Here is a 27867-nt window from a genome sequence, read left to right as displayed (position 1 = left end):
TATGGCCCTGGGTGGGTTTTCTGGGAAATGTTAGTTATATGCTGTGATACAGGAACAGAAACTTCCTAATAATGCTGCAGCAGGCTAAAAGGAACATGGATAGTATAAAACAAGTACAAAATATGCTGTGTCTGTATCCCATATTTCAGGTAGATTAAAAGCAGTCATGGATTTTAATTTTTTTTTTCTAAACAGTACATGTCCTCTGGGAGAACAGACATCTCGGAGTTCATTCGGATCAAGACACAGATGCCAATAGGCTCATGGCCAGGCACTGCTGTGAATTCTTAGGTTTGAAAAATACTTCCCTTCCTGCTTTGGAGACAAAACCCCCTTTTATTCCTTGTGTTTTGATTATTCATGTTTTGAAGCAAAATGACTGCAAGTTACTTAGAAGAATTTTAATGATTTTTTTTATCTCCTTTCATATAAAGGCACAATACCAGCACATAGCAGTGAGCACTTCAGGAATGCCAGTATTTCTGTAGAGTCTGAATCAGATAAATAAAGGTGAGAGTAAAGAACGTTTTGTTACTTTTTAAGATACAACTAAAACCTTCAGAATGCCTCATGCCTCACTTCATGCAGATCACAAGTGAGCTGGTGCCTGGAGAACCACTGTTCTTGGAGCTCATGCTTCAGTAGATCTTCTTATACCTTTTGTTCTCTGTCATGTTGCTGTTTGACTGGCTTGTCTGTTATTTGAGCTTATAATATCACAACTAGATTTAGCCTGTTTAGGATAGTGTCAGTAGTTGCAGAGCTGAGCAGGTTTCACATGGAATATACTGCATAGTGCAGCTTGGCCCTGGACACGGCCTCATGCTGAGGTCCGCAACAGTTTCTTTGAAATCTAAGAGCTCAAGGTACCCAAGGCTGTCCTGGACCTCCACCGGGTCTTTTTACTGCTGGGCAGCACAGAAGGTTGTGTCCTGCAGAGGGTGCTGTGTGCCAGGCCCATGGCAAAGCAATGCTGTGACACACTGTCTGTCACAGCTGCCCCAGCAGCTGTTTGCCCAAGGACCTGGTTCTCTGCCATCTCTGTGGGCTGAAGAAATAATCATACCAAAGTTTAAACAGAGTCTTCAGCTTCAGTTTTTAAACCTGGAAATGTTTCTTCATGCAGGCTACAGCCACCACTCAGGCCCAGCAGCAAGAGACATGCAAGAGTACGAAGACTCAAGTTTGACTGGAAATGTTTCCCGCAGCTAATTCTGTGCTGTGAGTCTTGCAATGGAAATTCTTTGCTCTGAAAGTTCCAGAAAGCTGCACTGAACAGAAACAGTGGCTGCTGAGTCCATGTACCATGGCAGGGCATAGCCTTTGGCTTACTGGTGTGTCAGAACACCTTTACATAGATTTGACTCCAGCTCTGGTTTTCCTGGGAATTTGTGAGGATGATGGAAATGCAGCACCGGGCCTGGAGAAGGGAGATGGGGAGTCTGGGATATGTTGATGTAGGAGATAAGATGTGGAAGAAGTGAAAGCTTGGATGAAGAAAAAAAAGCCTGTACAAGTAATTTGTAGCATAGTGTAAGGGTGTGTATCCCTTTGCACATGGGATATCTGATGTCTGACTCTTGTGTGCCTCTGTTTCCCCACTGAAGGAAGCTCAATGCCCTGCTTTTTATAATGCCCTGTACTTCCTCTAGATGCTACCTGACAGCTAATTACTATACTTCTACAGAAAAAACACAGGTAAAAATGCACTTTTGGGGAAGGGTGAATGCTGGTCACTTCCTCTCCCTTGTGGGCTGCTCTGGCATCAGTAGTGAGTGAGGTAATCCCCCTACTCCTCCTCCCTGAAAAATTGTGCACATTTTGTTGTATGGACTATACAGAAAGGGTAGCAGGCAAATGTGTCCTGGATCTCTGAGTCACTAGGAAAAAGCAGCCAGCTTTGTTTTGTTTTTATTTTTGTTTCAGTAAAAAAACCACTTCCCACTCAAACTTTTGAAACTTCCACGTGGCACACAGGGGGATCAGTTCCAGTTGATATAAGCCTGGATGAAGAGAGGGAGGAAATAACTTAATTGCTTTAGACTTTAGTTCAGCTGGAGTGGAGAGGAAAGAATCAGTGTCCCTTCTTTGGAATCCAGCAAGAAGATCGTGTTGTTGGTGAGGACAGATCTTCTGCAGGTTTTGTGGAGGTACTGTATGGAGCACTGCGGGGTACTCACAAAACAGGTGGCTTTATATTTTATATAGTAAGGGCTGTCAGGGACAAAAAGCTGTGTTGCTTTCTTGGTAGTATTGCTGCACTTGGAGCATACTGTTATCAACTGTATGTTCCTGTTCTTTTCACCAAATAAGAAATGTGAGGTTTCTGGGCTGAATGTCTCTGTGTGTGTGTGTGTGTGTGCGCGCGTGGTGGAAGGTTCTGATGTTGGTGCTGTTAATGTGAGATATAGAAGATAGAAAAGAGATTGAATGGATGGGGTGTTACAGCATATTTGGGAACTTTGCCTCTAAGACATTTGTAGCTTCAGCCTATGGATCCCTGGTCCCCGAAGATCAGTTGATGTGTTGAAAAGGAGGGAGAGTTAAAGGGGAGGGAGATAAAATGCAGGAAAAACTGCTGATCTATCTCCTCCTAGCTAATTTGAACCAGACCCCCAGAGAATGGGAGGACATTCCCACCTGGGAATGATTTGGGTTGAATGCAGCTAAACTCAAAGGTGCAGTAACGGTGCAGCTCCAGTGTCCTGCAATGAAATGCAAAAGCATGCACACTGTCTCTGCTTCTCTTCTGCCAATTCCTGCATGCTGGCTTTTGGCTTCGCTCACGGATCTTGCAAACTGCGTTGACAAAAGTAATGGGAGATTGTTTATTTCCCAAGTCTTTATATTCAGGCTGTAGCTGCTTCCTCTTTCCTACTCACATTTTCCCATATGGTGACTTTGGAAAATTCCTCTCTGATTTCGCTGGGAAGTGCAGGAAGCTCTCACTGGTAGAGGGTTGCCTGTTGCTCTCTCCAATTCTGCTGCTCACATCTGGAAAGGATCTGGCTTGGAAAGGGGAGACTTGCTCTGAGCTCAGTGCATGTTACTGACATGGCATGAGCTGAGAGCCTGTGGGGGCAAGAGAAATGTTCTTCTCCATTCATCTGATTTCTGACAGCAAAGGTGAGTTTTTCTGTTTTTTTTAAAGCTGGCTTGTCAGACAACCTGCTGCAGCAGCCTGCCTGTCAGCTGCAGCTTTTAGCAAGGGTACTCAGTGTAACAAACTCAGTTAACCTGTTGATTTTGGAGGAGAATCCTCTCCTTCAGTGAATGTTTTTCTCATCTCTGTGTATGTGTGTCCTGTGAGAATGTGTTTGGAGAATAATAGGTAACAGAGAGTAGATATTTTGAAAGTGATTCTGTTGTTTATTGGGGGAACTGTAATCACTGAGAAGCATTCAGTAACTCCTGAAACTTCAGTTTACCTCTTGAGACTGTGCCTTTTGTAGCACTCTCGTGTTGTGAGGCATCAAAGTGCAGGTATCAGTTGTGTCTGGACCCAGAAAGATACAGCCACAGACGCCCCTGAGCTGGTTTCAGTGTCACTTCAGTCTTTGGGTAGCAGGTCCTGATCCAAAGCCCTCCTATATCAAGGGAACAGGACTGACTCTTTCTAGTGGGTTTTGAGCTACTCCTTTAGAAGCTTTCTTAGTAAGGCTGTGAATCAGGCCCATGGGAATGAGTTGAAAGGGAGTGAGTTACTTCAGCCTTTCTTTGAACTAAAAGAAAATCACAATCATGCCTGGTTTTACTGCCTGCACTCCAGATGTACACAGATGTTCCTGTATCCAAAGTGTCTCACTGTGCTAGAGCAGCATTCCCTCCAAAGGCATTGTAGCAGACACATGCATATTGATAAGGGGGTGAGATTTTCTCAAACACTTACTTGCAATAGATAGAATATTTCATGTTAATTTTTTAACATCTTTTCACCAATAGATGTGGAAAAGTCAGCATGTTGCAAATCTGTAGAGCCCAAGACCAACCACGATGTAACTGTGCTCTGGGAACAGCGCTGGTAGTGTTACAGCAGAGCTGACTGAGACCTGTATATACAAGGTTTTTTGTCTATAGTTTCTTTTGCAAGTATCTATAAGGGTGAGATGTTATAGAGGAAAAATACTTTCTTAGAGATCTGAAGTACTTTCTGAGATGATTTTCCCTAAAATTTCTGAAATATTTTCTGAGATTAGGTCACCAAATACTAAGGATTTTACTAATCCTCTGTTGGCATACTCCATATGGCCAATTTTGGTCTCAGTATTAATATCTAGCTGCCATACAAGGAATGTTTTATAAAAGAGATGAATTTCATTATATTCAGCTATTACAGATATGAAAGCTGTAAAATAGTGGAGCAGGGGGAAGAGGGATCAAGCACATAATGATAAATACTTAAAATCATCAACCCAGCATGTTTGAAGCAAAGACCAGGACTAAAGCAACACCAGCATCCATGTTTTGGGATGCTCTGCCCTGTAGTCCCACCTGCTCCCATTTCTTCAAGTATAAGTCAGTGTTTAAAAAAATTATTTAAGACTTTCATGACTGTGACTGAGAGCAGGATCTCTCCAATGCTTCCCAAGCACCCAAGCTCTCTGTGAGAGCTCCTGGTGCAAAGCCGCAAGGAGCTGTGGGCAGATGTAAATATAGACATGCAGTTCTGACAGCTGCCAGTCTGGCTCTGTGAGGTTCTTGTTTCTGATGCGAAGAAGGAATCTGGGCTAGCAGAGGTGAAGAGAGTACTTATTTCATAAGGTCATGAATCCATCGTGCCTTTTCACCTTAAAAGATCAGCCTAAGTGTTTCTCATCACTGTCAAATCCTTCTGTGAAGAATAGCTGAGAGGATAAACAAGAAGTCATAACCAACCCTGACTGCAAACCTTTATGTATGAAATCTGAGAAGGGCAGAAAGTGGGACCGAGGGGGCTGGGTTAGGGCCAGCTGGCTGCTCCAGTAGATACTCAGCTTCTGTTTGGATTATTTTAACCTGCGGCCAGAAAGATAAAAGCTGAACATTGGCCAAGTGTTTTAGGTTCAGATCAGCACTGTCCAAAATCCATAGGAAGCCCATTCTGTTTTCAGTAGGCGCGAGGTTTTGTTATTGCACGTGTAGCAGCCCCTCTGAGTCACCTTCTCCAGCCTCTATGTGTAAATAACGAGACGAGTTTCTTCCTATGCAAACCCGTGAGGAACGGTACGACCGACAGCCACATTGAACTAACATTGCATAACCTCTTCCCTGTATCTGCGGGATCATCTGGCGTTTCTCAATATGAAAAAGGCAATAAATAACCTGGGGAGTCGGGGTCGGTGCGGGGGATGCTGCCGGGCCGCCGGCTGTACCCGGGGCCCACTGGCTGCGCAGCGCCAAGCGCCTTGAGGGGACGCGAAAGCGCCCCGGGAGAGCGGGAGGCGGCGGCGGGGCTGGCCCCGGCCGGGCCGGGGTTGCGGGGCCGCGCCAGTGCTGCCCCCGCGGCGCTGGCCCGGGGCGCTGGCCCGGGGCGCTGACCCGGGGCGCTGACCCGCTGTCCGGCTCGCAGGGGCGATGCCCGCCGGCGGCCGGGCGCTGCTGGCGCTGCTGGGGCTCCCGGCGCTGCTGGCGCTGGGCTGCGCCGCCGACAGCGACTTCGCCGAGGGCGGCCCGGAGCGGCGGCGGCCCGGGGCGGGCCCCGCCTGCCCCCGCGACTGCGGCTGCACCCAGGAGGGCGTCGTGGACTGCGGCGGCATCGACCTCAAGGAGTTCCCGCTGCTGCTGCCCGAGCTGACCAACCACCTCTCCCTGCAGGTAAGGGCATCCCTCGGCCCCGTGCCCTCATCCCTCCCCTGAACCCCGTGCTTTCCCTCAGCCCCTCCTTGGCTCCCGGCGGGAGCAGCAGGTGCAGCAGGCCTGGCTCCTGAGCTCGACGAATGCGCATGGTTATCAGCATCCTCTCCCCTCAGATCCAGGGAGGGGAAAAAGAGCTCCACAGGCTCTCACAGCTCCATGAGAAAAATTTTTGTCCAAACCAACAATTTCTTGTTTCTCCTTTGGCCAACACATATTTCTGGTGGAGGCCTTTCATTTTGAGATGTCTTTGAAGAAGACGATAAATGGCAGAGAATTTTTTGGGCAGCACGGCATGTTAGTTCAGACACAGAGAGCCAGGCCAGAGGCAGGCCAGCCCGTGTCCCCCAGTGTCCCACCTCTCCCTGCAGCACATGGACTCAGCAAGGAGCAGGAATGAGCTGGCCATTGCCACCCATCACCCGAAGTGGCACTGCCTGGTGCTGGGCTGCCTGTGGCCAAGACACTGATGTCATGCAATGGTCCCGCTCCACACACCTCATGTTTTCTCATGAAAAGGACAAGTAAGATGTGAGATATGAGCTTCAGGAAGAAGAATTGGGAGGTCCTAGACTGTCAGCATGTTTCCATGCTCTGCTGTTAGTTAATTGATCCCTGTGACCAGCATTTGGGCAGGTGTCCTTTCCCTGCCAGTGCTCTGACAGGGAAAGGGCAGTGCTTCTAACCAGAAGGGCTAGAGCATAGCAGTCCTGTGGCCGTGCCTCCTTGGAGCAGTGGCAGTAGTTCCGGTTTCCAATGCCTGGCCCTTCACCAACTGCTTTTGCTTTATTGCTCCCATCTGTCAATTCTGTTCAATGGATGAAACGCAGATTTTGTTTAGAGCTTTTCATTTAGAAAAACTGTAATGGAAGCTGGCACCTTCCTCAGCAGCTCTGTCCCAGGCGTGTGCTAGCCATGGCTCCTGCCTCTGCTGCCAAAAGAAAGGAAGCTTTTTGGAGCTGCAGCTGCCACCTTCTGTGCACTGGCCTGGCTTCCAGCACAGTGGGTCCTTGACTGGTCCCCTGGATGCTAAAACTAGAACCACTCATTAATGGTCAGAATGTTAGTCAGCATGTTAATGAAAATCTGATGGCAGTCACCCCTGACAGCACAGCCAGTGAAAGTGAACCCAGTTTAATGCTTCCTATCCATAACAAGTGGCTTTTAAAACAACCCATGAATAACAGAAGCCATAAACTTGGAAATCCACCATGCCAACCTTGTAGCAAATGCCTTGCTGCAGCTACAAGGTTTGGCTGTGGCAGATGGATTGTGGGCCTTGCCAGGCATAATCACACTCTTTGGTGCATCCTGGAGATGAGCAGGAGTCAGTCTTTCAAATGCTGCTGGGTTTGGATGTTTTCGGTTTGAGATCTGAGTTTGGATCATTACTGAGAGAAGTCTTGACAAGGATTTGACATGGTGGGTTCACTTCCAGATTTTATTTAAGTTCACAGTCTGGGTTTACTGGGATCCTTCTTGGATTACTTTGCTGATGATTAATACTCTCCATTTTCTTAGAATAATCAGATAGAAGAAATCTTTCCAGAAGAGCTTGCTCGTCTTTATAGACTGGAAACTCTCAATTTGCAAAACAACAGGCTGACTTCAAAAGGTGAGCCACGGGGTGGACAAAGCCTGTGCCTCCAGAACACCAGCTTGTGCAATGAGGCCAGTGACAGCTGATAAGGAAAGCCAGAGTGATGGATTGCCTTGGTTGGAGTGGTTTGCTGTGAGCCTCACTCCTCTGGCCATCACACAGATCTTGGAGACACTTTATCATCTGAAACATAATACTCAGTGTAGAAGAATGCAGCCCTGCTGAACCAGTGGAGGAGACCTGGCAGCAGCTCGTGTACTGTGGTGTGAGATCTTCTCATCCAGGAAACTCCCTCTGGTCCCACAGGCACTTCCATGCAATGCACTTGAGAACCAGAAACATCCACATGCTGAATGATTTCCTCCTGAATGACCTTGTTTAGTTCAGTCTAGTCAGTCAGGGTAGTTTGGTCCAGTTTTGTCCTTGTCAAATTTGGTATGAATTTATATACATATTGCAAATAAGGACATTTCTACCCTTCTCAAACCATTTTGATTTTTGTAGGCAAGTTTTGCTGGCTCAGTCTTATGCTTATTAGAGAAACTTGACAAGGGGTTAGCGAGGAAAGCAAAAGAAACAGAGAAATTGGAGTAAACAGTAAGAGAGGAGGATATGGGATGCAAAAGAAGTAATTATTAATAATTTATGTGTCAGCCAGTTGATCTGAATGCTCTTTTTATCCTTATTGCAATGTTAGAGAGAAAACTTTATGAGATTGTGGGCATATTATACATGGGCTTCAAGGCACAGCACTCTTACACAGCACAGGGAAAGCTGTGCTTAATATATCCAGCCTTTGACATTATGACTTCTGGGCCTTCATGTTTCTTTCACAAGCCCCAGTGCAGCCCTGAGTTTCCAACATGTTTTGACATGGGAAATAGCTCCACCTTTGACTCATGGTTATCTAAGTGCCAGGTGAAAGTGTTACTTGCAGGCTTTCCATTGTGACAGCAGTTGTGCTTGTGTGATCAGCTGGATGTGGGGTGACTCAGATGAAAATTAATAATTATTGGGGACGATAAGCCCTGAGCTGGATCAGCTCTCTGAGCTGGTTACTGTTTGGATATCTGTATTGTGGGGGAGCGGAGCAAGAGAAGGGTTGTGACATGCAGATACTGGGGTAACTTTGGCAATATAGTCATGCATCGGGTTGATCTGATCATTAAGCAACCTCAGATTATGTCCTTGCAAGAAAAAAGATTTGCAGAATCATAAGCAAATTACAGGAGAAGGTTCTCAGATAGTGTGGTTGCTGCAAGCACTGATAATCAGCCATAGGGCAGATCTGCACAGCTATGTACCTGACCCCTGCCAGTGGGCTTGGCCACAAAGCCTTGTGTGATCAGGATTTTAAATAGTTATCCATTGCTCTTAACAAGTTTGTACTGTTTGATTTGGTTTGTGGGTTTGGGTTTTTTTCCAATTAAATAAAAAGAGACAACAATAGGTTTGAATCAGATTGTTTCAGTGGCATTAAAAAGTATTTCAATCTCACATGAAAGATACTGAGAGGGAAAGCTGTCCTCTGATATTTTCACTCAGAATGGCAGTAAGGTGCTGATGTCACTGATTAGTTATTCCTATTCTTAAGGGTTGCCAGAGGAAGCATTTGAGCATCTGGAGAACCTGAATTACCTGTACCTGGCAAACAATAAGGTAAGAAGCTCTGAAGCCTTTTAGAGTTCTTTTCTAGTTGCGTTCTGAAAATTAAATGAGCAAGATGTCAATTCTTTCAAAATATATGTACTACTTTAAGTAAAACTGTGCTAAAGTGATATTCTAAGGCAGGTTCATCTAAGGTCAAAACAGTATGTCAAAAGTTTAGAGGCTGCACATGCAGGTATATTTTGAACACTTGTTTATTTGTGCACCTGGTGAAAGGTTTCCCTCGTGTAGGGGGATACAGCCCCTGCATGTACAAATTACCACTGTCTTCAGCAGGCTTTGGATCAGCTGCATGCAGATTTGGCTCCTGCCTGTATGTAGGGTAATGATGTGAAATGCTGCCTTATCAGATGAGGCTGGTTGAAAAATTTGTGAACAAACACATCCTAGTGCCTTTGTTTGAGCCATCAAGATCTGTAAAAAGCTATCCAGTTTTCCCTGACTCCCATTCTTATTAGGTTTGATATGGGGAGGATACCCACACACAGTGACACTGTGCCAGTCATTAATTTATTCTTTTAGCTGCTGCAGTGGTTAGGAGCTGAATTTCTTCTTATGATGGAGAAGATCCCAGATGCTTTCCTATTAATGACCTAGGTTGGATGTCTTAACAGAAGCACATCTTTCCTGCCAAGGCTAGGAAATGAAATAGCTTCTCATATACCCTTGCATCTGGGTGGTTCCCATTATGGCTTTCTTTATCCCCAGTGATTGTCCACAAATATTTGCTACAAAAGAAACTGGGATCCACAGAAAAACATAAGTTAAAACATCTGAGAGAACTTCTTTGTCTACAAAAATCCTGCCCTTCCATCCCACCTTCTCTCTCTCTGAATGTCTGTATATATATTTTATTATCCTCTTAAAATCTGGGACCATTTGATTTTCTGATTAAATACATGTGGCCACATTCAGGTTTCAGTCAGGCCAAGACACATCCAGAATCACTCCATACATTTCTGTATGGAGTGATTGAGAATAGAACCCATTCCTTAGTACAGTAACATTGTGTTCTTTTCTCTCTTTCAAGCACCATTTCCATGTAACAATCTTGGCTTAATAACTCCATAAAAAGGAACAAGCCAGACTGTGACTAATATTCCAGAACCTTGCACTCTGATTTTCCCTGTGTAACAAAACAAAGTGTTTGGTTTTTCTGGCTTTGCTGCAGAGAGAAAAGAATCCCAAAAGAAATTGCAAACATCAGCGAATGTCAGAAGTAATTAGAGTGAGAGATTGTAGAACCGCAAGAATAACACATTTCTTTATAAATCACAAGCCAGGACAAACCAGATTGGCTTCAAACTGCATCTCCTCTGCAGCAGGAAACATTGTGGATCAAGTTACTGTGGTATCTGGAGGAGAGCAGGGATTTGCTGGTAGTTTGCTCCTTGTTTTATGGATTATCTTAATGCTGCTTTATCTTCCATTGTGATCCCATCAGATGTAGCTAAATCATCTTTCATTAAACTGGCATAGTTGATCAGAGAAAAGAAATGTAACAGACTAAAAGCCTTCTGTGGCCTGTGAGTAACAAGTACTTCAAGTAAAGAGCAGCTGCTGTAGTTTCCTTTTTAATTTTTCACCCCCATTCTCATGTTTTGTATCTCTCATAAAGAGTGCACAGTAAACCTTGTTAATGAAAGAAATTGTTCCACCAAACTATAGACCAGATCCTGAGCTGTCATTATTATTTAATATAAGCAGATGATTTTGGTGGCAGAAGGTTTGCATTTTCCCATATCCTGAAAGTGATATGGGATTCACCCCAGTCCAGTACTTCTGTTTTTATCAAAGCTTCATCCAAGCAAGAAAAATGGTTTCAAAACTGGTAATGACTTTTTCTATTAACCTTCTGAATTCATTAGTTAACAGTGGAGAAACACTCTCTGCCACATAGAAAGGAAGGTGCAGAAATAAAGTTGAAAGAGAATTGCAGCTGGAGAAATGCAGATTGCTTCTTGTTAGGCAATAAATTAGACAAAGCTATTCAAGTCAACTTGATTTTTGCTAACACTTAAAACAATCCAGCAGAAATCCTTCAAGCAGGTAATCAGTGAAGATCAGTCTCATGACCAAGTGCTGAAATGCCACAGCAAAGTCCTGAGCAAGTGAAAACTCCTTTTGGATTAAATTTCTCTCTTTCCTCTTTCTTGTGGTTCTGATGTCTTTCATTTCACATGTCTGAGCCATGTCCTTTGTTTTGTATAAAAGTTATGACCTAATTGACTGGAAAAAAGCTTTAATGTACCACCATGTATCAAAATGATTGTCTTGTTTCCTGTGTCTGAATTGTTAATATTGTGTCATGGTAGAGACTTATTTCTTTCTGAGGCATTGTCGGACCTTCTTACTCAGAGATGAGTGCTTTTATCCAGTTCCCTGAAATCATATCTCCCAGATCAGGAGGTGAGAGATTACCACCAAAGCCAAGAACAACTGCAGTAATATGCAGAATGCCTCATTCCAGTGCTCACAAACCACCTGGAAATACTGATAGCAGTGTGATTTGTGGGAAAGATCTTTTTTGTGTTTGTGACCATTAAATGTTTGAGACAGGCTAAGGATGGAGGTTTTGGGACAGCTGGAAATGAAGAACAGTAAATAATGGGGGGGTTTTTTGTTTTTTTTTTTTTTTTTAAAGAAGACTGTTTTATGAGTCCAGTAAATTGGAAGTTCATGGATGGCGTTCATCAATGCACACTTGACATACCAGTAGAGAGGGGTATAGGCACTATTTGGATAAATACATAGCTTAAGGCTTAGGTTAAGTTTTTTTTAAGGCTTAGGCAGTTCTCCAATAAAGTGTCTCCTTTCACACAGTGTTCATATTTTAAATATTTTTGGTTTTACGCTATTATTCATAACCAACTGCAGTTTTATAGTAATAAAAGTTTGAAAAATATGGTTTCTCATCATGTGAGTTTTGCTGTGCTTTGTTGGCTGAAAGGACTAGGTTCTGTTTCACCACAACAGAGCTGTGAGGAAGATTACAGATTCCATGAACTTCAGGCTAGAAGGCAGCTCTCTTCCATTGCCCCAGTTTCCCATCCTGATCTCAAAGATGACAAAGAATTCAGTTACCTCCCTGGGAAAGATGTTCTCTCCAGAGCCCTTTGGAGTGCACATAAAACACTGAGTGGTCTCATTACTACTGCAGTGAACACCTGTAACCAGGGTGGCTGCACCTGCCAACTGCAATTCAGTGTCTTCTCTACTCAAGGGTTATCTATTACAGCATTGTGTTAAAAATTTGTTTCCCAAGGGCTTTATCCTGATGCTTAAAGCTTCTGGATTTATGCTTCCCAGAAAACTGTCCTCCATCCAGCCTGGATTGTAGCCTGTATTCTTGGTTTGTAGGTGAATGACTTTGCTATTAACAGTCACTCAGCGAACCTGGCTATTGTATTACCTGGATGCTCTCTAAAACTGAGCTTTTTTTTTTGATGATTACTTTCCACTCCACCCATTTGTTCAGATGCAGACATTTTTAGGGTTAGCTTTTAAAATCACTGATAAAAATAGCAGTAAGAGCAACACATTCAATCCTATACCTGTTGTCAGCTATAAAATTTTGGAGACAGGGCCTTTCTGTATTTCCTCATACATCACTTGTTTATTGAACAAAGTATCACTGTACAGTTTGCTTTGAAGTGCCATTCAGTATTCCATCATTTGGCTCAGAAGTATCCTTGTTCTTTGGGAGCCTGAATCCCCCTTGCAGAGATCATCAGAAATGGATGCAGTGGAGCAGACGTGTGAAGTGACACTTCCCCTCCACAATACATTTTCGCAAGTGAATAAGCAGTAGGTCACCGTGAGGGGGTTGGAGTTTTTTGGCACAGCAGACTGGGGAATTTGGAACAATAGTAAGCAAAGTGTTTGCTCTCTGAATAACAATTTCTTGATTTCTTCCACCAAAAAGAGACAGGACCCTTCCAACCAAAACAAACATTTTCATATCTTAGAGCAAAAGTCTGTCTCCTTCCTGGACAGATTAGTGAGTGAGGACAATTTGTTTTTGTTCATGCAATCTACATTCAGTTTAATTTATCTTTGCCTGTTCAGGGAAGATAAATTTGCAAGTGTTTTGCTGCTGCTCTAATACTTGGTTAAAACATTTGCTGCGTTTCCCCTGTATATTTCTTTTACAGCTAACAGTGGCTCCGAAATTCCTACCAAATACCTTGATCAGTGCAGATTTTGCAGCCAATTATCTCACTAAGATATATGGGCTCACATTTGGACAGAAACCAAACTTGAGGTAAGGAACTGGGAAGTAAAACAATACTGGTGTTCTGCCCCTGCTTGGATGCAGTTGGTGGGTGATAAGAAACTATCCAGGTAAACTATATTATTGCCCACTTGTGTTTTTGGAAAGAATGTGTTATTATCAGCATGAAAGATCAAACAAACACTTTCCAAGGGCTTTTGCTAGCTGCCAGACACTTCTGCAAATATGAAATGAAATTGTCCCTATTTTATTTGTGTATCAGGTATTGAAAAGAACAGATTTAGTTTCTCAAAATGGAGATTAGCTATTTAGAAATCTCTAGTTTTATTACAGTCCATTAGTTTTTAAATAAAATCAGGTGGAGGGTGCAGTACTCAGTGCAGTATAACTCAATTCTGTTAAAGGTAAGCACTTCAGCACCTACAGAAGTGTTCAAACCCCAGGTCTGATGCCAAAGGTCTCTGCTTAGTTTTAGGCTGTGGTTTTCTCATCTGGATCCACAGCAGCACATCCATGTCAAACTCAGAGGCACACAGACCACCTCCTGTGAGGTATGGGCTTTTCTAAAGAGGTTTTGAGTAATCTGCAGCATCCAAATACTGCACCATCCAGATCCTGCAAAGACATCCCAAACTCTGTTGGGAGTAATTTACACAGCCAGGTTTGGAAGCAGTTAATTACAGCTGACCCAGCTGAGCCCCTACAGCCTGGTCTTGTAATGAACTGAAGAACTCTCCATTCCCACTGAATTCATTGAGAGCTGGAGCTATTCTGCACTTCCTGGGCCTTTAGTCTCTTGGCTCTTGGAAGCTGAAAGGGCTGAGTCACTCACAGATTTCTGGCAATATCTCATGATGAAAGAAGCTAGATTTATACATGTTTTCTTCCTTAATCTGAAGATGCAGATGCTGCTGTGTTTTGGTTCCATACTAAAATTACTGACTCTTCTGAAGTGATTTTCACTCTCTTCTATACCAACACTGATTTTAATCAGAATAAGAATTTATTGATTTCCAAGATCACTCATATAAAATCCTAACGCAGTTGTTTCAGTTGTTTTGTTTGCCCCCAGCAGAGTTCATGATCTCAGACTGATTATTTGGAGAGTAAGTTTTTCAGAAAGGCAAATATTTGTGAGTTAAAAGTACAGCTGACCATGCAGGGTAAACAATACTTTCAGTGTAGCTCTGAACTCCCTGGAGTGTGTGATCACACAATTGTATTTCCATACTGAGCCTTTCCTTCCTTCCAGAAGGATGGTGCCAAGTCCTCTGCAATGGGTAGAGAATCCAAGAACAAGTTAAAAAAAGCACATTTTGATACTTTTGCAGTTTTAACCCCTCTCTACAAATTTAGCTGCCTGCTGCACCTAGGGGTAAACACAGGAAAGGAAGAGGTAATCAGTCACTAAAAACCTGTAACTTCTTCAGTTACAAAGAAGTCTTACGAATTCATTTAGCAGTTAAGCCAGTGAAAAGCAGGAATAACTTCATAAAGGTACATTGCTTTGTACAGAATTGAAACCTGTGTAAGAATGAGTCAATTTCTGAAAATCTGTTTGGAGAAACTTTTTGTGAATATTAAAGATTGAAAGTAAGAAGGGCAATGGCTCATTAAAAACCAACTCTTCCAGACTGAGTAAATCTGTTCTTTCTGTTAGTATCCTATTCTGAGTTCTAGGAGTAGGAGACAAATTGTTTCCTGGGGTATTTCCAGCCTTCATGGGAGCAGGAAGAATGGCGAGTTAAGAAATGGTCCTTTCTTACGAGACCTCCCGGTTGGTTTTGCAAGCCCAAGCAGGCCAGACTCAGCTCCAAAAAGAAGTTAAAATTGGGGCATATCTGTTAAACAGAGATAATTCCAACCCTCTGAGTGAGGCCACCACACTGACATTCTGTGTTTCTAAGTACTGCACAGTCCCAGCTTGCACTCAGTTTCTTCTTTTAAGAAGATAAGGCCACTTGTGAAATTTGCATTCACATGCAGGTTTGGATTTGGAATAAACCTAACTTTCAGAGAGTATTGGGGCCAGCCATTTGGTTTTGCACCTGTATCCCTTGCTAAGTTAAAGGACACATTTTAAAAACAAATATAATTATCTCAAAGAAAGAAGAAAAGATTGAAATTAAGTTTTAAACTAATTTCTCTCAGTAAACAAAAACTCCAGATCTCCCTATCTGTTGAACTTCATATTTTATTTCCTTCCAACAGATCTGTGTATCTTCATAACAACAAACTTTCAGATGCTGGGTTACCTGATAATATGTTCAATGGCTCGAATAATGTGGAGATACTCATCATGTCCAGCAATTTCTTGAAGTATGTTCCAAAGAATCTCCCTCCAGCACTATATAAATTACACTTACAGGTAATGACAACAAAGTTTTGTAATCCTGTGTTTGTGTGGGTTTCACACCACACAGTCAAGACATCCCAGTGCACCTGGAAACACCCCCAGGCCCACTTTAAGTCTTGCCTGCTGTATTCTCAACAGTAGCTGTCCCAGTGTCCTTCCTTTTTGTCCATAAGCAACAGTGGTTTTTGCAAATCACCAGAATGCTCATAAGGGGCAGAAATGCCTTGCTGTGTTTGCAGGGGGATGTATTGCAAACTCCTGGGTGGTTGCATTGTTGGTCTCCTCCCTGCACATACCGATATTAATACATCTTAGAACAGGAAGTGAGTGCATCATTCCGTGGCCATGTTTCCATGACCTCCCAGTTAAGTTTGCCACTGATGCCACTTCTCCTGATAGCTGCTCAGCCACTCTGTGCTGGCTTTGCTCACTAACTTGTTTCACACAGACCACTGTTTCCCAGCATCAGTGTCTGCTGCTTGCTACTGAACTGGCAATTCGGTTTGGATCAGGCATCCTCTACTGCTACAACTCCTCCAGCAACAGCGCAATAGCAGAGTTGTGCTATTAACTACTCTCCAGCATTTTTAATTCCATGTCATCTGATGATGATAAAAATGCTTCATCATGTCTGTGCTGGAGATCTGAGCCTTAGCAATGGGAGAGCCACAGTGGTGGGGAGTCCTGGGTCTGCTAGCTCCGAGTGTTGACAGCTCCTTGGACGTGCAGAGGCTGGAGTCTGTTATCAGCCCTGCACTGAGGCAGCTCTGTGCTGCCTCCCAGCTTTCTTTTCCCTTGAAGGTTTCACCAGAATTCTTGTTAAAGTCTTCTAGAGAACAGACTTCTCCAGCTTGAAGAAAAGTAAATGCAACCAGTCCAGTCCCTTAAATTGCTGGAATTTCTCTCCAAAGTATGAACTTACTTGTTCCCTGCATTTTTTTACACTTACAGTAATCATTATCTCCCTGTTAATTGTGAGACTCCCAAAGGGGTTTCACACTTTGAGGATTACACTTTGAACTCGTCTCCTTCCCTGCTGTCCCCAGTTGTGTTAAGGGCAGAGGAGACGAGCAGAGAAATGAGTGTTTTATATGCAAGTGCACCATCTGTCAGTAGTAACATTTACCTTGATATTTTGACTGGGAAAAATCCAGGACAATGAGAAATGAGAGGCAGCCAGTAGTGGACCAAAAGTATCTGACAGGTGTACTTTAGATGTGATTTTTTCCTTTTACTGTTCATTGAGACATTTAGCCAGATTTGTCTGTGTGATCCAGTCTGTCCATCACATTATAATGCCCCCTAAATATTTTATGTCTAGTCCTTTAGAAGTTTAATTGCCTGTTAGTTGAACAGAACCCAAATGTTGTATTTATTCATGCCAAATACTGTGCTTTGTGCTTCTGGTGAGTCTAGAGCAACAAGCTGGAGAAGATTCCCAAAGGAGCCTTCAGCGAACTTGCTGGTCTGCGGGAGCTGTATTTGCAGAATAACTACTTGTCTAATGAGGGAATGGACAACGAAACTTTTTGGTGAGACTGAGATGTGCAGTTTGTACCTCTGTGTCTGTCTGCCCCCTCTGGTACAGTCACACATCTACTGAACAAAGGACACAGTAAAAAGTAAAGTTATTAAAAGCTGGATGGTGTTATGCATTTCACTGCTAAATCTGAGATGCAGATGCTGCCATTCAAAAGCAAAGGTCTGGGTGAGTGGTTGCAGAATAGTTTCATACAAAACACAGGACAGTGAACATCAGACTGCACCACTCCCTGCCTGCCACAGACCCAGTCACACAGGTACTAAGTGTCTTCTGGGAAAAGCCACCTAGAACAACATGGAAAGACACTCTGTTCTTCCAAAACAGTCAAAAGTGAGGTTACCTGGGACTTTCCAGTTTCTAGGGCACTTCACTTGGCATTAGAGCCACACCTTCATCTTCACTGGAGCCACTTGTGTGTTTCTCTGAAGGTGACTTGAAAGCAGCCACAGACACACAGCTGTGAATTCCCCTGGCCCAGCTGTACCCCAGTGCAGGTGGTTGCTGGAGCAGGCAGGGATGCAATGGTACTGCTCAAGAGCCAGATGGCTGCAGAAGCTTTGCTATCAACTGGTGAAACAGAAATAGCCTTTGGCTGTCCTAGATTTAGCCTGGGACTTAGCACTTAAAAATTTTAACATTTTTTTCTTTGCTTGCACTGAATGCTGCCCTTTTTCTACCTGAAGATCCAGACCACACAATCGGTCCTGCCCATAATTTAGTTCTGTAAACTCTCCTGATCTCCAGACACAAAAATGTACCAAACTGTGCCTTCCTTTTCCATTTCTCATTCCGAGAAACCTCCCTTAGTAGTTTAATATATCTGTGTTGAGTCCACCTCCAGGTCATGTTGGACATATAATTTTTGTTAAGATATTCCCATCCTAGGAAGACTTACAAATTTGCAGCAATGAAGTATTTTACCTAAAGATTATATTTGTTCATTCAGAGCATGTCTGGATAGCTGGAATAGCAGTGTAGTAACCAGTAAGTAATGTCTGTAACACATTAGTTCTCATGTTTCCTGAAAACTTTCTAGTCATCTGCGATGGGTTATGTAGTGTCAATAGATTAAAACTCTCATTTGAACTGAGAAACTGACTTGAAATACAAGGGAATACAGGGTTCCTCAGTCCTGGCATATAATGCCGTTGATCCACATCCAGTTGGTATAAGTGGCTGGTTTGAGGGTTTAATTTAGCTTCAACTGAGACCATGGAATCCAGATTCAGTAGCTTACACAAAGCAGCTCTAGCCCTGACTCACTTCCATAATACTGGAGGGTCAGGAGAAGTTCACTACCTTAGCCTAGGACACTGAGTTAGCATTTCTGCTTTTCATAAGAGTAACATTCCATCATCTAGAAAGCAGACTTGCCTTTCAATTTCAGTATATACTTTCAGAAAGACAGAAATTACTCATGCTCAGGCTTTGTTTCTGTGAAACTGAGAGCTGAACTCTGTGTTCTGGTGGTGCTCCCATGGCATCTTCGTTGTGGTATTTGTTCACTGAAATTGCTCATATGTTGCTATCTGTGACTGCAAAAGTGATCTCAGTCCTCAGCCCAGTGGCAGTTTGGGTGTCTGTGGACTCTGGCATGTTGTCTTGCTAGTGTGGCTGAGGAGCAGGGGCAGTGCCACGTCCTAATCCCTAATGAAAATATGGGTGCTCCCTGTTTTGGTGTCCACATCATTCATATCATGAGTCAGAAAAGGGCAGTCAGTAGTGGAAGCCATGCTGGGTAAAAAGGCTCTAAAGCAAAGGTTGTAAAATCTTAGAGGAAACTGGTTATTGTTTCACCTTGCAGAATCTAAACGGAGAGTGTTTTCTTTCCTGCTTTCCCAAGGAAATTGTCTAGTCTTGAATATCTGGATTTGTCCAGCAATAACCTCTCACAAATCCCAAGTGGTTTACCTCGAAACATCGTCCTCCTCCACCTGGAGAAGAATGCAATTAAGGTGATTGACAGAGATGTCTTGACCCAAATTAAGAATCTGGAGTACCTTCTGCTCCACAATAACAAATTAAAAGCCCGAGGTATTCACCCCTTAGCCTTCCAGGGCTTAAAGAAGCTGCACACTGTCCACCTGTACAATAACATGCTGGAAAGGATCCCCAGTGGGCTGCCCCGGCGAGTGAAGACACTTATGATCCTTCATAATCAGATCTCAGAGATTAACAGGAATGACTTTGCTACTACTTACTTCCTTGAAGAGCTGAACCTGAGCTACAACAAACTCACAAGTCCCCAGATCCATCGGGAGGCCTTCCGTAAACTGCGGCAACTAAAGTCCCTGGATCTTTCTGGAAACAATCTGCACACGGTGCCTTTCGGCTTTCCAAAGAACTTGCAGGTTCTGAAGCTGAAGGAGAACGAGATAAGCATTATCCCAAAAGGGACTTTGTCTGGGATGACAAAACTGCGGGAACTGTATTTGAGCAACAATAAACTGAAAGTAAATTCAATTTATTCAAGAGCATGGAGAGAACTCAGCAGTCTCCAGGTAGAAACATCACCTTCTCTAATTGTTTTAGTGATGCTGATGTCCTCATCTGTCTGCCTAAATCAAATTATGTAGCACCAATACTAAATGTGCTTGGTCCTCATGTTTTGGGGTTGCATTGTGAGTGCTACACACTGTTTCTAGAGTAGAAATGATGTGCTGTTGTCCCAGAGGTGGGTACCTTCCACTGCTGGCCAGTCCAGCTTTGTTTCTGAACCCTGACAGTGTCCTATATTTTCAGAAAAACATCAGTGAATGTTGTCATTAAAACTGAAATTAGGCTTTTCAAAAAGCTTGTCTCCCAAAAGATTTAAAATCAGCTCTGAATAGAGACAGCAGGAGGAAGGAATGCATAAACAAAAACACTCTTAATTCTCAAAGCCCCCACATCAGCTTATAGTCAGACAAGCCAAGCTGTAGGATTTAGCAGCTCAGCTGGCTAAGGCACCTGGGGAGCAGCTCAGAGGTCTGGATTCAATCAGCAGTCTTCTCATTTGCTTAATTGTTGGAGAAAGTTAAACACAAACCATAAGGCAGGCAGGAACAATCACATTTGTGCTGAGCAAAATGACCTTTCAGAATTGTTACACTGGCTGAAGGATTTGTCTGCATTTCCTTTTAGGCAACAGCCCCTTTCCTGCAGTGAAAGGTATTGCCTGTGTCATATGGCATCCATGGAGGGTGCATATGGTCAGGTCACTGCACAGGCAAAGTGTGCACATCTCAGAGCAGATCAGGGATAAGGACATGGAGCATATGTCACACTGGCCCCCAGTGTGTTTTCAGACAATCCTGATGTTAATCTATATGAATGTTTCCCTTTCTGTTGTGTCTGGGAAAAACCAATAGCTTGTTGCTCAGTTAATGTCAATCAGCAATGCAGCAAGAGTGTCTGTCGAGCTGTTTGCATCAGCTGCAGATTTGGTCCCTGGCTTTAATAATACCTTTTGCCTTTGTTTGATGCCTCACTGATGTGTGTGTGTGTGTGTGTATGTGTGCATGTGCAAATATATCTAATGTGCAAAGTCTGGAAGGAAGATGCTGTTGAAAATTATGGACTGCTGGGACTGTTTTTCTGCAGTACCTTAATAAAATGTAGGTTGTTTTATTTTCAAACAAAAATGGGTCATGAGCCCTGTTAGGCAGCTGGAGTTGTTGGCTGGAATGAAGAGCTTTTCTTCTCAAAGGTCGTGATTCACAATTACTTTGTGGAACTTTTGTTCTACTGTCACTTCCTTGCAGTCAGTGTCAAGCCAGAGCAAGGTGTTGCTGAATCAAACATTGGCCATCCCCACAGCAAACCTCACTCCCATTGAACAGGGTTCAGATAATAGCACAGACTTAAAATTCTGCTGGACTAATGGGGCATTTATGGTTGTTTGTTTTCTTTGGAACAACGTTACTTCTTGTTGGCTGTTTCCAGCTGAATCCTTTTTATCATTAAGTGCTTAACTGTGCAGTTGGTTTCTGAGTTGGTGCACTGGGGTGAATTTGGCAAATAACCATCCCATAAAGACCCTGATCATGCATATACTTAGTAAATGCTTCAGTCCACAGTTTCCATGGAAATCACTGGAGACTCTGCAACTGCAAAGTGAGACATTTACATAATGGACTTGGCAGTACTGGGTTAACAGTTGGAGTCAATGATCTTAAAGCTTTTTTCCAACCTAAACAATTCAATGATTCTATTGATAATTGTTTTCCAGACTGGCATTATGTGAGGAATAAAAGCACTGGAATTAGGACAGTTGTTTGCAGAAGTGTAGCTTTGAGTAGTGTGTAACTAGTGAGTGTCAGGTTGGTGCTATGAAAATGCTACAGGATACCAAAACATTTCTATTGATCCATTCTCTTGGATAAAATTAATCTCAGAAATGATCATGACCTTTATTCCTGCTGTCTTCATATGTCTCCATGTTAGAATATTTCCAGATGGTTTTAGATGTAACCGTACCTATTACCAACCTTAGCCAGCAAAGTGTTTGCAGTAGCAGCTTCCAAGGAATTCTGATGCATATCTGAAACTCAGCCTGTTTTTAATTTACTTGAAGCAGACATGGGCTAATGCCTGGGGACAGAGATAAAGAAATGTTGGAACTCTGAAACAAACCAGCATGATGTATCATGTGAAATCAGGATGCTCAGTAGGAGTGTAAGAGAGTAGAACTGTCTTGGCCACGCTTACCTTGATGCAAATTAGAGGTAGATGAAGTTAGTTTACTCTATAACAAATATAACTTCAAACTTAAATCTCTTTCTGGAGTGTTTCTAATATTTAAATTGAGTTATTTATTTGACCCCTTGTTGTCTCTCTTGCAGTCACTAGATATGGCTGGCAACCAGCTGACATCTATCCCATTAGGCCTGCCAGAATCTCTGGAATATCTGTATCTCCAGAACAACAAGATCACAATGGTTTCAGAGAATGCTTTTGAATCCACACCCAAAATAAAGGGGATTTACCTCAGGTAAGGCCAAGTTTCCACTTCAACACACAAGATTTTTTCCTGCTTCATCCACTTTGTAATTGCTTACTTTTCAGAAAGTATTTTAAATCCTTACTTTCTGAACAAGCATATTTGGTTCATAGTAATATGTGATAAAACTATATTCATCTGCTCAGAAAAGACATGGATACACATAATAAGTTCTTTTCAGAGAGCTTGTCTTTTCTATGCTTATTAGAATGGGTTTGGCATGCCACTAATTCTGGGAAATTAATGTTTAACATGATGTCATATTCCAATATTCAGCTGTGAGCCAAAAGTTGACAGTCCTCTTGTAGAAGTACAGCTTTGCCTGTGTCTGTTGGCCCCGGATTTTAACAAAATCCCCCTCCAGTGAGGTGTGTGTGATTAATCTTGGAGTTGTGTGCATTCCCTTGATAGTTTTGTCAGAAACAAGTGACAGGTTACAACTGTGAAGGTTACTTAACTCAGTCTAGGGGCTTTACTGGGTATTTTCCCACTCTGTCAGTTGGATGAGGACTTTGTTTTTTTAGATGACAGATACTGACCTTTTTCTACATGTAATGTAAACTCACAGTAACAACTGATTTAAGCAGAGATTTATATCACAAGAAGTGATTCTGTCCCCATAATATATTCAGTTTTAATCTGATGGAATATTATTGAAAATATTAATTAGAAGTAATTTATGAATCCCTACAGAATAATTGATTAAGCTGATCCAATGGATGTGTTCAAAAAGCCCAGGCTGCACAAGACTAAATATGGTCTTATTTTGTCTATATGCAACTAAACTGCCCTGTAGTTCTGAATAGTTCTGGAGCATACCTTTATGGATGAATGATTCTATACCCAGCAAATAAAATTACAAAGTCTGGTGTAAATTAGAGCAGTCTGTCTATTCAGCTGCTCACATTTATGAGATTTTAGTGAATGCTTGGATGTGAACCAGAAACCACATACCACATTCTACATTTCTATATAAAGAAAAAAGGAATTTGCAAAACAGTTTTGCTAACATATTCAGAAGGCAACTCCACCCAAGCTCAGTCGTATTTTTAATGGGAGGCCATTAATCACTGCAGTGCTGTTAAACAATAATATACATATGGAAATATTACACAGAATACAATTTTAAGCATGTTCAAGAGCAACAGACCAGTATATGTGACAGGTTCTTAAACTGCAGATTAGTTTATTAGTATTCCTGAAAACCCAAATAACAGCTGAAAAATTACTGCTTTGTTTATAAAGGGATACTTTGTTTTGAGTTTTGTAGGTGAAGAGTTAAACTATCCAGGAATGACACAGAATGTCATGAAAAATCAGTTACATTTTGAAATGTGGACTATGGAGCAGATGCCTTTCTTCTTTGGGAAGGAGAAAGCAGAAGAGCAAGAGAAAGAATTTGTGGGGGAGGAATTCTAGTATTATGATTTTATTTCTTCCCCCATCCAGAGGAGTCAGCACTTCTAGAGTGCTGTTGTGAGTCAGTGTAATCTTAGAGTTACTTCGGTCAGTGTAGAGTAGCTGCAGAATGGTTTCCTCTTAGTCTCCTCATTTCTGTGTTGCATATAAAAATGGGTTTATTTTAACAGGGGTGCCTTTTTGTTTGTTTACAGGTTTAATAAGATTTCAGTTGGAGCACTGAAAGAAAGTACCTTCCAAAACCTGAAGCACTTACAGGTACTGGATATTGAAGGGAACCTTGAATTCAGCAACAGTTCAAAGAATAAGGATGACTCAGAAGAGGAAATGGAAGATGAGGAAGAGGAAGAGGAAGAAGAACTGAGATAAAATGTGAACTCACACAGTCCCATCATGTGAGAGGTAACAGCTGTAGTTGAGTTAAATCAAGGTCCCAGTTCTCAGACTCTTGTGTAAATAATTCCAGTTTACACACATGATTGAAGCATAACAAGTGAGTGTCTGAACCCTGAACTTAAAGACTTCCATTAAAACATGATGGGGAATCACAAATCTAAAAGGGTTGAAAATACAATATTCTGTAAAATGAAACAGCATATATCTGTTTTATCAGAGGCAATGGACTGTTCTTACTGGCTTCTGTTTACAGCCACAGGAGACATGAGAGTTAAAGATGCAGGTCCTTGTTTAGAAATTCTGATAACAAAAAATGCAAAGGTATTTCATGGTACTTTTAAGCATATCCTTCAAAAGGAAAACAACAAACTGTGAGGCTTGCTGATGCAGAAGACATGTGAGCTGAAAACACATAAAAAATTAGACAAATTAAAGTAAGATTAGACCCATTGGTGTTTGTTAAATATGTCATTAGATTACAAACTCTGTCTCAAGCCGTATTTAAATCACTGACCGCTTGGAGTGGGAAGATATAGCTGTACTTAGTGTATTTCTTATTAAAAGAATAGCCTCTTTACTTGAATCTCTTTTCAACTGCAGAAGAAAAGATACAGGGAGAATGATATTTGAAGAATATATATAATGATATTTGAAGAATATATATTTTTTTTTCATAGGAATAGCAATCTACTTACTGCATCTCTTTAGCATCTTATGTTCAAAGATGATGAGGTTCAGGACTGCTCTTTACTTCCGGAGATCTAAACTCTTGAGAGTGGGGAAAAAATAGTTTTGTCCCTAATCAACATTTTGTCACTGAGAATGACACAAGGAATTGCTAAGAATAGTGCTAAAAGGCTTAAAAGATGATGGGGCTTGAAAAGGGCAGAAGGTACTCAGGAAGTCAAACATTAGCCCTCCTGGCTGGGCTATGTGAAAACTTTGTTAAACAAGAAATAATTTATCTCTACAGACTTGGGGTATATTAAAAATCAGTGCATCTCTGGTTTAGTTTGGGGCACGTGTGACATGTCAACAGGTACTAAGTTGGTCTTACACTGAATTCTGTATTCCATTATGTAACTTACTTTATTTTTCTGTTTTGCAGGAAAACATATGGAAAAATACATATATGTCTATGTGTATATATCTCTATAGATATACAGAGAACACTTAGCAAAATGTGCAATGAATTACGCAGAAACTGTCATGGCACTGGGCCAGGCTCATGGAAGACAGTGTATTTCAGTGCCTTATTCAGGGAGAGACCCTGAATGCCTTTCCAAAGCTTCCAAATCATCTTATACAAGACCCAGGATCATAAGGGATTGCTCTGGAACTCACAAAAGCTGGCTTTTGTTTCTTTTGTTTCTCTTCCCTCACTGTTTCCATCTGTAATAACAATATGGGACTGTTTTGAACACAGGCCTTCAAATGCCATTTTTGTCACTGCATTTTAAGTGAACCATGTTTATGCCACTTTTCTTTTGCTCCACCCAAAAGAAGCTGTTGTTGGCCAGGGTAGATGGATATTTGCAGTAGTTTCATGTGCAGAGCAGTGTATGAGGCATTTTGGTCATCAAGCAGCAGTAATAATTCTGGATGCAATTATTTCTCTGTTATAACAATGTGTATATTTGGATGAGAAAAACAAAATAAGGCTGGATCCCGTAATATTTTATCTCTACTGCCAAAGCCTGCAGTATATGCAGTATGTTTTAGAAAGGTTTTAAGATAAAACAATTGCTCTTGTGAATATATATATATATATATATATATATATATAAAACCTGTATGTCTGCCTTCCAGAGCTTTGGTAAATTTTTTGTCTTGCTGTTGTTTGCCCATGGGGCAGTTGGGTGAATGTCTCTGAAGGTGCGATCAGAGGATGGAGTGACAGGATGAAGTTTAATGTATGTGGTAGAATTTTCCACAGTGTGTATCTCATTCTCACTGAGAGTCAGGAGTGAGGCTAATGATGTAGAAGAGATTAGTGAGTGTGGGCTGTCTTAGGAGAAAACTATTAAATGTCAAAAGAAATTCGTTTAGTTCAAGTCTGGAGACAGTGCCTGCTGTCGTACTCCCTTAAAGCCTCCCCTATTTTATGATGTTGAGTGCTCTCAGCTCCTATTGGAATCATAGAAAATGAAGAAACCAAGGAAAAGAAGACCTACAGAGGTACAAGTTTCTTAGCTGGTTATAATGTCCTTCATCTGAGGCAGCTAATCTGCTTGGAAAAATGGTCTTTTCTTTTGAGGATTTCTGACTGAACATGTGTTGTTTTGCAAACTGCATTCCAGGATTTACTTGGAAACACAGTTGGCTTAACTTTTTACCAGCTGTTTTCCTGCTGGAGATCTAGTTCCACGCTCTCCCTTTGGTCTCCCATAGCACATAACAGTAATTTCAAGCTGTTGTTTCCTACCTTAGACAGTTCAACACAATCATTAATCATAGAAGAAAAGATTGCTTCCTGAAAAAGTAAAAGCTTGGCCCTAAAAGTTGCAAAACCCACACATTTTTGAATATCAGCTATACAGCTGAGCAATAAAATATCCTTCCAGCTGACTGCTGGGATAGATTTTAATGTAAAATGTCTACAGAATGTAGCTCAAGTCAACTAGGTACCTCCAGCAAACACCAGTGGAAGTTTTACCAGTCTTTTGTGAAAAAGACCAATTTATTAAACTCCTGAACAAGCTGAGAATATGCAGATTTGTCCAGTTTTATGGAGTACTGTTCTATAGTGTTTCAACTTCTGTCCCTTGGACTACAATTCTATGAAAAGTCAGGTGGCTCAGACTTCTTTGAATGCCTTACGAGTCTGATGCAGTGAGTGCAGGGGTGAAGGTTCATTGTAGCACCTGTAGAGTCAAAAATATTAGGATGATACAGACACTGTTAAGCTTCTTGAGCAAGTGGCAGCCTTTGCCAAAGGAGACCCACCTACAGTTTAAGGTGGACATAGTATAGACCAGATAAAGTTAGGAAACCCTTATCCAAGTTTATTTCAAGATAGTTGCACACTGAATTTCTCCTTTGGGACAATGGGACAATGTTTTCCAGCAGGAAAAAAACCCCAAGAAACAACTACCACTCTTACCCAGTAAAAGCCTCATATGCTCCAAGATTGTTCTGTAAGAGTTTGGTGAGGGAGAGCCACAGGCCTGATTCCTCACTTACCTGATATCATCAGCAACTATGACACTGGACATAATACTGTCAGACCAAAATGGTAGTCTATTTCTTTCTTTTAAAGGAGTAAGAGACACCATGAGGGATGTTGAGGAATAATCAGAAATCTGTGGGATTAAGCCCACATATTTTTTTGACTGTGGGTGGTACCCATAATCCAAAAATCCAATCCAGACCTTGTGTGGAGCAGGACCCAGGAACAGGCTCTAATTTTATTATTTCCTTTAGTGAAAATGGGAGTTGGCAAGTTGGCCTTTTCTTAGGCCACAAAGAGGCAACACACACACTGCTTTCCTATAACTTTCTTCCTGTGATTTGCTTGGATTTGGGAAAGAGAAGAATGAAAGTGTTTTAAGGCTGAGATAGATGTATGAATAGTGAAAATTTGAAGTCTAAAATGTTTAGTTGGCAATTTTATCCCTAAATATGCATTTGCACATGCTTGGTATTCCTGTGTGGTCTGTATGCAGACTAAGTTCTGGGTTTATTTGCTGTTTTTCTTTTAAAAGCCATGTTTCCTCATTACAGAGGATACCGCACAAAATGGGGGGAAATGGGATTTTTCTGAGCTATGATTTTTCACAGCAACAGAAGTACAAATGCAGCTTGAGAGCTATAAAGAATTAATCAGGTGCCAAAAATA

The 27867-nt window shown here is 41.9% G+C and overlaps 1 protein-coding gene across 2 annotated transcripts; it reads left to right on the top strand.

Annotated features, from left to right (window-relative positions):
• The first annotated feature begins 1859 nt into the window (after positions 1-1859).
• PODN (podocan) lies at positions 1860-27867 on the top strand. 2 transcript variants are annotated; one of them, XM_039555666.1, is made up of 11 exons: positions 1860-2150; positions 5549-5793; positions 7354-7447; positions 9027-9091; positions 13255-13364; positions 15546-15702; positions 17107-17222; positions 19077-19734; positions 22057-22205; positions 23828-24035; positions 25138-27867. In XM_039555666.1, exons 2-10 carry the CDS (start codon positions 5554-5556, stop codon positions 24000-24002), a joined length of 1764 nt encoding a protein of 587 aa, XP_039411600.1. In that variant the 5' UTR covers positions 1860-2150; positions 5549-5553; the 3' UTR covers positions 24003-24035; positions 25138-27867. The 2 variants fall into 2 exon arrangements, with proteins under 2 accessions (XP_039411600.1, XP_039411599.1); XM_039555665.1 differs by having other exon boundaries at positions 1860-3126.

This window comes from Corvus cornix, chromosome 8 (assembly GCF_000738735.6).
Source record: "Corvus cornix cornix isolate S_Up_H32 chromosome 8, ASM73873v5, whole genome shotgun sequence".
NCBI classification, from domain to species: Eukaryota; Metazoa; Chordata; class Aves; order Passeriformes; family Corvidae; genus Corvus; species Corvus cornix.
This window is presented reverse-complemented; position numbering and strand designations above follow the sequence as displayed.